The sequence below is a fragment of the Nilaparvata lugens genome, chromosome 6, assembly GCF_014356525.2.
Source record: "Nilaparvata lugens isolate BPH chromosome 6, ASM1435652v1, whole genome shotgun sequence".
NCBI lineage: Eukaryota > Metazoa > Arthropoda > Insecta > Hemiptera > Delphacidae > Nilaparvata > Nilaparvata lugens.
The window spans coordinates 23,937,941-23,950,179 of NC_052509.1; the positions used below are offsets into that span (position 1 = coordinate 23,937,941).

The following is a 12,239-nucleotide window of genomic DNA, read 5'->3' on the forward strand; positions in this document are numbered from 1 at the left end:
AACTCTCGAATTAGATCTTCATTTATTCATGTGATGTAAATGATGTAGTCGCTGATATGAACTCTTGAATTAGATCTTCATTTATTTATGAGATAAATTTATTATGAGATGGATCACTTTCTTTCACCCTTATTCCACTTATTCATCATCTTCTTTTATTATCATTTTATATAATTTCTTATTTCATCTTTTGTAAGTTCTTAATTACTCATATTGAATTGTATTATCCTTGGATTTTCCTTCCAGGTAATTGTTTCTTATACTTTCGCTGAAAGTTTTTTTTTGTATAGTTATTGTATTGAAGAACCAAAAAAGAATTTTTGATTTGATTTGATTATGTAGTCACTACAATATTCGATCTTAACCAACAGACCGAGACCCGTTCTTACAATTAGCCTACTCCGAGGAGCATAGGGAATAACATCAAATATTATTGAGAGTTTACAGTAAATTTAGAAAATTAACCAATTTTTTCCATTCTCTTCTTCTATAAAATTTGTTTAACCTCAATAAAATCATTTAATGAACTCTTTTGAAATCGTCTAAACTCTATGAAATGAGTGTTATTTACCTCAGTATTTGTGTAGAAGACTTGAGCTCTCTTTCAAGTAGTCTATTGCATTTTTACCGGCGTATATCTATGTAGTTTAACGGAAGGTTTGGTTGATCAATGAACAAATTTGACTAAACTGTGATTGCAAAATTATGTCATCTAACTGAAGCAATGCCAGGAGAACCAATCAACAAATCTGACCAAATCACGATGACGTCACAGTGGTTCAATTTGATAAAATTCAAATGATTCCAATTTACCTAGAATACGTTGTTTACAAAATGTTCTTGGTGTGCATTGAATGATTCGAATAATTCGGTTCTGATGATTTTTTGCAGATCATAATGAAACTATTATAATCTACTATATTAATGATAATTTATTTTGCAGAACGTTTGAAATTCGGTTTGGTTACTGAGTTGAAATCCTGTACACACAAGATTGGCACAATGCTGAAGAAAAAGTACAGGAGAGAGATGGACTATGTGTATGCCGTTATGAGTGAAATGGACCGCAAACTGGATCGACCAATCAGGGACCTCGACGATGTGCGACTGGTCATGGAGACACTCAAGAAGATCAGAGAACAAGAAGTCGATATGGAGCTCAGGATTGAGCCGATTGAGGTGAGATTTTACAAACGTATCGCTCTTGAATAATCAATAACACCAGAACGAATTTGAGCGTTTACATACATTATAATTTACAGTTTACAACCTTCACATTAATAGTTTACAGTAATGTCAACTCACAGTACCAAAAGAGTTCGGCGAAGATCAAACAGGCATTTCTGAAATAAAACAACTTAAATTTAATCCACTCAGTTTTCATCTATGCTCTCGTTGAAGTTGATCTCATAAAATAATAATACGTAATAATATTTATTTAGCTATATTTGTTAGAAGTGGACTCGCTTATAGATTCTCCTTATCTTTTTTCTTCTCTTTTTTCCTACCTTCGTCTCCCATTCATCCGTTTTTCGCTCCTCTTCACCCTTGATTCCTTACTTTTATGCCCTCTACCAGCTCATTACATAGGAAACCATAGTTGGCTAATTATTTTTCCTCATTTATTTCTATTCAACACACCCCACCATGACGCCTGTTTTTGTATTATAATCGCTAGAAATTTGTATTTCGATTGTATTGCTTTTGTATTTTGTTCCCTTTTGTGTATTTTGTGTTGAATTGAATGAACTGATTGATTGATTGAATAATTTATATTACTTGGTGCTTGTTTAGCGGTTTACAAGTTTAGGATTGAACTTAAAGTTTGAAAAATACATTGCATCTTTATTTACATTATAGCACTCATCATCTCTCTCCCTTTTACAGGAAGCATTCAATTGTGTCACTCGTTACGATATACCTGTAGACAGAGAGGATCTTGAGAGTGTAAGTAGCCCTCTGTTGTATTAGTTTATATAATTAGCACTATATTTTCATCGTCTACTCTCATAATTTTCAATATACCACATACCACTCTTGGATAAGATATTTTCAAATTTAGCAATTTATTACGGCTACTTTAAAAGGCATATTCAGTAGAAAAATATATTTGATAATGACTTATTTACACATCCCAATTGATAACAAAAGTACATGTAGTGGAGGTGATGTAGTTAGGAGAAGTTTGTATTCAATTTATTTATTTTTTTTACTAAAATTTTAAATAAATTACAATTTCAATGACAATCACAAAAATAATTTCATTACAATTGAATTGATAAAATGAATTCAAATCAAAACTGAAATTATGAAATTACTCGTTCATTCAAATAAAAAGAAAAAAGTGATGCATTGTTATGCTATTTATTATCAATCAATAGTAGAATCCTTCACATTTAATAATACATTTTAAAAATGTATTCTCATAATAAAGAAGGTGGAGAAAAACATTGTGTTACATCACAATAAGGCTGAATAGATTTTTCTTCAAAATAATTTAAAAGAGTATTGAGATTCATATTTTTATTTATATTAAAAGTAGCTCTAAAGAAAAAAGACAATAAAATTTTCACTTTCTCCCCTAAATTTACAAAAATCAAATCTATACCTACAAGTTATTATCTAGACACTTTTGTCCCTAGAAGTACAAACTTATAAAATGTATTGGTAGGACTGAACTTTATTATTGTTGATCAGGTTGACAGCTTGCGCTACTCGTGGCAGCGTATGCTAGGCCGCGCAATGGACGTGAACGTCCTTCTGCTGACGATGCAGCCTCACTTCCAGGAAGACCTGCGCAACAACCTGGAGCGGTTCCGCCTGGACAACATCGAGTACTGCCACGAGTATCGCACCTCGGGTCCCATGATGCCTGGGCTCACGCCGCGGGAGGCCTCCGATCGGCTCATACTCTTCCAAGTCAGTCCAACTTTCATTGAACTTGCCAATTATTGAAATTTCAAATTGTGACTGTATTCTTTTAAAATTTCGTACATTCTAGTAGAGTTTGAAGTATTGTCAAAAAACTCTTCACGAACATAAGAGACAAGTCTGATTTTTCATATTTCTCCTAATAAGTGAAATTGTCTCACTTAGGAGTGTGGCCCTAGTCGAGAGTGGATTAGATGCTGGCTTTATAATTCAAAGGCCCGGGTTCCAATCCCGGCCCGGGAAAGATTTTTCTCTTGGGCCACTCACGTGTTTCGGATGGACACGTTACTGTTGGTCCCGGCTGCCTAAAAACAGTCGTTAGGTCATGTCAGAGGCCTAATATTGATCAGATGCGACCTGAAAGCTCTGACACCAGACAAGCTACTCGATATCATTATTAAAGAGAAATTCAAAATGATTTTATTCTCATTTAAAATGTCACCTGCACATCGTGATATTTTGTGAGTAAATATTTTTTGAGTAAATAAAGTATGAAGTATTCTTTTAAATGTAATTTATTCAAACTCAGAAGGAGGACGTTCACGATAAAATCACAATACATTAGAATATGCAATAATAAAACATTGATTGGCTACGTGGTGAGATATGGTGTGATGTAAAAAAGGATGGAGTACGGTTTTAACCGTAATAAAATTAGATAGTAATTACTAGTAGGCCTACTAGCGTACCCTTTTTATTTTCTTTGAGGCACGACTAGTTTAGGGTATTCATCCCATTATCAAGTGTCAAAATCTAAATGAACATAAATATATCTATGAACAATATGAAAACAATCTAACAAACCAATTACATAGCTACCTTATGAAAAATATACAAAAATTGTGCATTTACTTAAAACTTAAAATGAAGTGATTGTATGGGAAGATATGTTTGTGGTATTTCTCCATAATTTGAAGAAAAATAGGTTGATATTGTCAATACCACCACTATATTTGTACAAAATCAATTTGAATCAATATCAACGTGTTATTCTTTCAATAATTAATATGAAGTATTGCCAGCATTTTTTTTACAAACATTATTAAATAAATCATACATTCAGTATAGATGCGAGATTAAAATTGTTGAACAGGTTTATCACTCACATCAAGTAAACGTTAATTATAAATTTATTTAGAAGCTATTGGTTTTTTTCTCAAATAATCATAGAGATGATGATTGTTGCGAACAGAACCGCTTCGATGGGATGTGGCGCAAACTGCAGACCTACCAGAACGGCGAGGAGTTGTTTGGCCTGCCACAGACCGACTACCCCGAGCTGGCACAGATTCGCAAGGAGCTCAACCTGCTGCAGAAGCTATACAAGCTGTACAATGACGTCATCGACCGAGTCAGCAGCTACTACGACATCCCTTGGGGAGAGGTCAACATCGAGGAAATCAACAACGAGTTGATGGAGTTCCAGAACCGATGTCGCAAGCTGCCCAAGGGTCTCAAGGTAGATTACAAATACATAATTTTGTCCCTCACTTTTTAGATTATTAGATTGGTTCTACTGGAATTAATCAGGATTGAAAATTAACCGGCTCTTTTACAAGCGGCACTGATTGAATTATTACAAAAGTTCAACAGCTGAGTCATAATTTTGTCTCAGCTCCACACACATGCACTCTTTCACTCACTTCCATCATCAACAGACGATAAAATTTCCAGCTGTTTTTCCAAGGACGTATTTATCCTCTTAATGTCCTTCAGCGAGTTATCCCAGGGTTGAGACCTAGTGCAATGGAATTTTTATATCATAAACCTACTTTCTTCCAAATTTAGTGAGAATCGTTAGAGCCGTTTTCGAGATCCGGTCACATACTACAGATATATAAACATCTTAACATATAAATAGAAATTGCTCGTTTAAGGCTGTGCAAAGGCTTAAAATAAACTTTCTACTCGTGATATTTTTCTAAGTTTTTTCGATTTGTATATCATCAAGCTATCAAAATTAAAAAGTTTTCTCAGGAAAACATTTTTTTCCTATCATTACTTTTTGAGATATGAGCGACTGAATTTTGAATTTTTGGGACAGAACATTTCAAATTCGGAACGATAAAAATCCAATAAATCAAAAAATGTTCATTTCTTTCACTATTGACGCGGTTGATTTTATTGATGCAAATTTTGGAAAACAGTCTGTTAAGGCACTCAGTATGATTTTCAGTTAAGTGTGACTCCAGTGTGATGACGTTAGTGTTGGGCTGATCCGAATACTCGAATACTCGTAGTGTTGGGCTGATCTGAATGCACGTAGTGTTGGGCTGATACTTGTAGTCGACTGATGCATATCAAACTCGATACAGGTGACATCTCAGTTAGCATTGCCTCATGCTTGTAGTAGACGGCTGCATACCAAACTCGATACAGAGTCACGTAAATTTTGTATCATATTTGTAATTATACAATGTACATTTCAGGCTTGAAATGACAATGTAATTTGTTTTTTGGAAAAGAGATAGACGCTGCATACAGGATTAACTTAGGTGAGGATTAATTTAGGTAAGGTTTGGTTTTTTGATATTTTCAGCTTTCAAGGTTTAGAGTTCTGCATACAGGAATAATTTAGGAGAGGATTTTTGAATCAATTCTTTCATGATACTGTGACTGTTATTTTGAATTCAAAGTTGCGAATGTGAACATGGATGGCAATTACCTCCAGGTAATGTGGTAGTGTTGAAGTTTGAGTTACATGGTCAGCAATAGGCGTTGGCATTGTCATTGGCGTATGCTTTGGTGTCGGCATTGGCGTTGGCATTGGCATCAACATTGGCACAGGCATTGGCATCGGCGCAGGCATCGGCGTAGATATTGGCATCAGCACAGGCATCGGCGTAGATATTGGCATTGGCATCAGCACAGGCATCGGCGCAGGCATTGGCATAGATATTGGCGTTGACATTGACATCAGAGCAGATATTGGCGTTGACATTGGCATAGGCATCAGTGTAGATATTGGCGTAGTTATTGGTGTAGATATTGGCGTAGATATTGGCGTTGGTATTGGTGTAGGCATCAGCGTAGATATTGGTGTAGTTATTGACATCAGAGCAGATATTGGCGTAGTTATTGGTGTAGATATTAGTGTAGATATTGGCGTTGATATTGGCGTTGACATTGACATCAGAGCAGATATTGGCGTTGTTATTGGTGTAGATATTAGTGTAGATATTGGTGTAGTTATTTGTGTAGATATTGAATTGATGAGTCACACTAGTTCGAAAATCACCCAAATGTTCTTAACACTCTTCATGGCGTTCACTTGTTGCCGATTTCGAGGTTCACGTGATTATTATTTCAATGTTAATGTCCATGCTGTACCTGTTATCTTAAGATGCTTATAAACTAAAAGGAAAATTTTGATTAGGCTATCAATACAATCTAATACACATGAAAATTATTTCTAAGTATATAATCACTATATAATTGAAATTTGTTAACATCTTATTATACAGTCAGCAATACATATATTGTGAAATTGGAGACATCAATTACAAAATTTTAATAGAAAAAATAATTTCATTTTCATTTATTCACTGTTCAAATATTTTATAAAAAGCAAATTATTCAATATTATTAATCATCGTTTGTTGGATACTATAGTTTATTTCGACTTTTCAATGTTCTAAACACAAACTACATTTCATGACAAAACTTTACTATCAATCATTAAACAAGAAATCATTCAAAACATCAATAATATTTTGCTTCAAAGGCAATCAATATTCATAAGTAATCTGCATCTATGGCAATCAACATTATTAATCAACACAAAAAAAATTATCTCATTACTGCCTCTCTAAGTCATAACCTCTGTTATTCCTTCTTTAGGCAATAATGGGTTTCCATCTCAAAAAACAATCACATACCAGCAAAGTTCTAATCAACAAACCCCACTAAAAATTCTAAATACACTCCAGCATCCATTTCAAACGATAATCAATCATATCAAAATTTATAGAATAAACAGTTTTAAAAATTTATAAAAAGACATCAATTACAAAACATTAGAGAAATTTTAACCTTTAACTCATTTCAATTAATAATATGACAAGACGTTTTTATTTAATGGAAACATTATTATTCAAGTTAACTTTCATTAATACATCTCATATATATATGGTGACACAATTCATTAATACTTTCAAATTTTGAAGTTTTATTATTATAACAAAAGAATTTATACATAAGATTAATTTCAGCATGTTCTAAATTGAACCATTTATTTTTAAAATAATTTCAGAATTTGAAAACTGTATAATAAGTACAAACATTTCAAGATTACAATACAAAGACGATCAAGATGGATAATGGGTAAATAAGTTCCTTAAAAAATACAAATAAGAGAAAAAGGAAAAATGGGTAATAAGTTCCCTAAAACAATTTACACAAAATTGATACACTTCACATAAGTGATACATGATGAAAAAATATATCACAAGCACACAATTATTTACACTAGAATAGATAGATTTTAAATAAGTTTTATCAACAATTTAAAGATTAGGAAAATAAGCTACTATTTTAACTTCCAAAATTATTTCAGAAAAATACAAATTTAAATGACTATGGACAAGATTGGTTAAGATATGCATCATAGAAGAATTTTACTGAACATTACACAAAGACAGGAAAGAATCGAAATTTGAAAAGATTAAGGCCAAGAAAAATAGGCTACAGGAATGAAAAAAGACACAATTATGGACTCTTACCATACACTGCGTAGCGATTATGCTATTCTGAATCCCGGCATAACACAGGATTCCTAATCATAACATAGTGCTGGGGAATACCTTTCATCATGTGATTCACAGTCATCATCTTGTAAATAATCAACTTGAAACAACCTTTGAATACTAACACATCAATGGTGACTTTGTGCTTTGTTTTCTTCAAGAACATAATTTTATCATGGGTTCATTTGTTTCAACAAAGCCATTTTGCTTACAAAAGTTAGTCATGTTTACTAAATAATGCTTTGCATACACCTTTTCAATTTCAGTTGAAAGTTGAATTCATCAACTTGATTCAAAGCAAGATTCATTTTGTTTACATTGTTCCTAACCTCTACAGAAACCTGTCTCATGTAAACATTCACTTTACTTACTGTTTTCCTAACTATCAATTTGGCAATACTACTTTCTTTACTGTTGACTTTCAATAAAGACAACTCCCTACCTACTACATTACTCAATTCTACTATCTCACTACGATTTACTTTTTCAATAACATTAACTAGGCCTACATTATCTGAAACTTGAACTAATTGATCTTGTATCTCAACACTACTATCATCCTGCTTCAATTGTTTTCATCTTCATGATTATCAATCAATGTTTCATGTGCATCTTTCAATAGAAAGTTATACTAACCTGCTCTAGTCTTATACTAGTAAATTCTTGCTTCATATCATCAAACCTAGCATTTTGATCTTTTTTCAAATTATCAATCTTAGCATTTTGCTTATCAAACTTAGCATTTTGCTCATCAAATCTAGCATTTAACTCATCAAACCTAGCATTTTGCTCATCAAACTTTTGTGTTAAGAATGCTATAAGATTCAGATCATTTTTAATGTTTGCAATTTTGTAATATGCACTGATATCTATTCATTAAAACTTGACCACTCCAGAACTGACCTCCCATTCAGCAGTATACCATTCATAACCTATCAAGACATCTATTCTACCAATAATTTTTTATAACCAGGGATTTCATGGTGTACCATTTGGGACATATTTATTTTGTAATTCGGTCCCACCACAGGGGTAACATTTGCCGTGCTACCAATTTCTCCTAAATCGGTTGGATAGCTATTTTTCACCTATTAACCTAAGGAAAGTTATCGGCTCCAACGTAATAGATTCTTGATAAACTATGAATGGATCTATCGCCTATGAATGAGAAATCCAGTTTTCAGAGCAAACCAACTTATAATCTTCAGAAGAATTTTGGCAATATACTACACAAATACACAAAGAACAATACCTTACACACTTAAGCATCTAAAATCATTACGAGCTAAATACTTATCCACTTATGTAGTTGAAAAAACAATGGCTAAAGGCTTGTAAACACAAGAAATAATTATAGACAAAATAGAACACTATAAACTGTTCAAAACTCAATTTAAAACATTAATAATTCACTTAAACAGAAAAATATTCAGAGAGCACAAAATTAGAACACACACAGCCAGCCATCATTTTTAGAGAAGAAGGAAGCCTCCTAGCAAAGAGCAAAAGACACCTCAAACCAGTGATGACTTCACGGACACGTCACCAAAAAATTATAAATTACAAGTTTAGAATTCACATTTTACATTTGTTCTCAATAAAACTTTATTTCGAAACTGTTATTTTAATTTTATATATATCCTCTATATGATCTGTTAATTCTGTTAACTCTGTTTACAGAGTTTGTTTTTTCGGTGATACCATGGAACAAGCAACACAATTATTTATGATAAATTCTCAGTCAAAAAGTTGTCCGTATATCGATTACTCTGATATTTACTATAAAGTTTTATAGATCTCGAATTGAAGATTCGATTCCAATTGAGAAAAAATGTAATATTACAACAGTCGTTAGGTCATGTCAGAGGCCCAATATTGATCAGATGCGACCTGAAAGCTCTGACACCAGACAAGCTACTCGATATCATTAATAAAGAGAAATTCAAAATGATTTTATTCTCATTTAAAATGTCACCTGCACATCGTGATATTTTGTGCAATTGAGTAAATAAAGTATGAAGTATTCTTTTAAATTTAATTTATTTAAACTCAGAAGGAGGACGTTCACGATAAAATCACAATACATTAGAATATGCAATAATAAAACATTGATTGGCTACGTGGTGAGATATGGTGTGATGTAAAAAAGGATGAAGTACGGTTTTAACCGTAATAAAATTAGATAGTAATTACTAGTAGGACTACTAGCGTACCCTTTTTATTTTCTTTGAGGCACGACTAGTTTAGGGTATTCATCCCATTATCAAGTGTCAAAATCTAAATGAACATAAATATATCTATGAACAATATGAAAACAATCTAACAAACCAATTACATAGCTACCTTATGAAAAATATACAAAAATTGTGCATTTACTTAAAACTTGAAATGAAGTGATTGTATGGTAAGATATGTTTGTGGTATTTCTCCATAATTTGAAGAAAAATAGGTTGATATTGTCAATACCACCACTATATTTGTACAAAATCAATTTGAATCAATATCAACGTGTTATTCTTTCAATTAATATGAAGTATTGCCAGCATTTTTTTTTACAAATATTATTAAATAAATCATACATTCAGTATAGATGCGAGATTAAAATTGTTGAACAGGTTTATCATTCACATCAAGTAAACGTTAATTATAAATTTATTTAGAAGCTATTGGTTTTTTTCTCAAATAATAATAGAGATGATGATTGTTGCGAACAGAACCGCTTCGATGGGATGTGGCGCAAACTGCAGACCTACCAGAACGGCGAGGAGTTGTTTGGCCTGCCACAGACCGACTACCCCGAGCTGGCACAGATTCGCAAGGAGCTCAACCTGCTGCAGAAGCTCTACAAGCTGTACAATGACGTCATCGACCGAGTCAGCAGCTACTACGACATCCCTTGGGGAGAGGTCAACATCGAGGAAATCAACAACGAGTTGATGGAGTTCCAGAACCGATGTCGCAAGCTGCCCAAGGGTCTCAAGGTAGATTACAAATACATAATTTTTTCCCTTATTTTTTAGATTATCAGATTGGTTCTAATGGAATTAATCAGGATTGAAATTTAACCGGCTCTTGTACAAGCGGCACTGATTGAATTATTATTACAAAAGTTCAACAGCTGAGTCATAATTTTGTCTCAGCTCCACACACATGCACTCTTTCACTCACTTCCATCATCAACAGACGATAAAATTTCCAGCTGTTTTTCCAAGGACGTATTTATCCTTTTAATTTCCTTCAGCGAGTTATCCCAGGGTTGAGACCTAGTGCAATGGAATTTTTATATCATAAACCTACTTTTTTCCAAATTTAGTGAGAATCGTTAGAGCCGTTTTCGAGATCCGGTCACATACTACAGATATATAAACATATAAACAGAAATTGCTCGTTTAAGGCTGTGCAAAGGCTTAAAATAAACTTTCTACTCGTGATATTTTTCTAAGTTTTTTCGATTTGTATATCATCAAGCTATCAAAATTAAAAAGTTTTCTCAGGAAAACATTTTTTTCCTATCATTACTTTTTCAGATGTGAGCGACTGAAGTTTGAATTTTTGGGACAGAACATTTCAAATTCGGAACGATAAAAATCCATGAGATTTAGAGGATGAAGAAACATTTTTTTTCTGATCATTACTTTTTGAGATATGAGCGCCTAAAGTTTAAATTTTTGGGACAGAACATATCAAATTCGGTAAGAGATAAATCCATGAGATTTAGAGGATAGATTCTTCATGGTATTGTTGATATAGTAAAATAAAAATTTTCTTAAAAATATAAAATATATCTTAATATAAAAAAATATTTCTTAATATAAAAAAATATTTCTTAATATAAAAAAACTATCAATTTTTGAGAAAGTTATTCAATTTACCAAAAATAATTCAACTAAAAGTTATTTTTGGTCATTTTTATAAATTGAATGACTTTCTCAAAAATTGATATTTTCAGAAAATTTTAATTGTACTAGATTAACAATACCATGTAGAATCTATCCTCGGAATCTCATGGATTTATCTCTTACCGAATTTGAAATGTTCTGTCCCATAGATTTAAACATTAGGTGCTCATATCTCAAAAAGTAATGATCAGAAAAAAATGTTTTCCTGAGAAAACTTCTCCATTTTGATAGCTCGATAGTATACTAATCGGAAAACTTTGAAAAATATCACCAGTAGAAAGTTTATTTTTAGCCTTTGTACAGCCTTAACCTTCCGGTAGTCGCGCCGTACTCAATCACACGAGCAGTCGCGTGTTGTATTTTGTACAACATCCAATTTTCCAAGTGTTATGTACTCTGGTTACTGTCAAAACATATTAATTAATTTTATAATTACTTCTTCCATATTCTTGGATTATTTTACGCCTATGAACATTTGGATAAGGTACATCAAGCAAAGCCATCAATTCTATGTTATTGGTCCGTTTACAGTAACGTATACAGTCTTTCCCTATCTTATGCACAGTGCGACTTATGCACTGTCGCGATTAAATTGCACCTAAAGACTGATCCATTGCTCGTTAGATACTGCAACTCAGTGGAGTGGGGGGAAGGTTTTGGAATG

At 32.7% G+C, this 12,239-nt stretch overlaps 1 protein-coding gene across 1 annotated transcript in view; it reads left to right on the forward strand.

Annotated features, from left to right (window-relative positions):
• The window catches only part of LOC111047566 (dynein heavy chain 5, axonemal), a 145,677-nt gene that overhangs the window by 41,884 nt on the left and 91,554 nt on the right, over window positions 1-12,239 (forward strand). Inside the window, exons 23-26 of the mRNA XM_039431399.1 lie at window positions 944-1,179; window positions 1,888-1,947; window positions 2,698-2,919; window positions 4,124-4,390. Of these exons, the coding sequence (XP_039287333.1) occupies window positions 944-1,179; window positions 1,888-1,947; window positions 2,698-2,919; window positions 4,124-4,390 (785 nt within the window). The remainder of the gene's footprint in view (window positions 1-943; window positions 1,180-1,887; window positions 1,948-2,697; window positions 2,920-4,123; window positions 4,391-12,239) is intronic.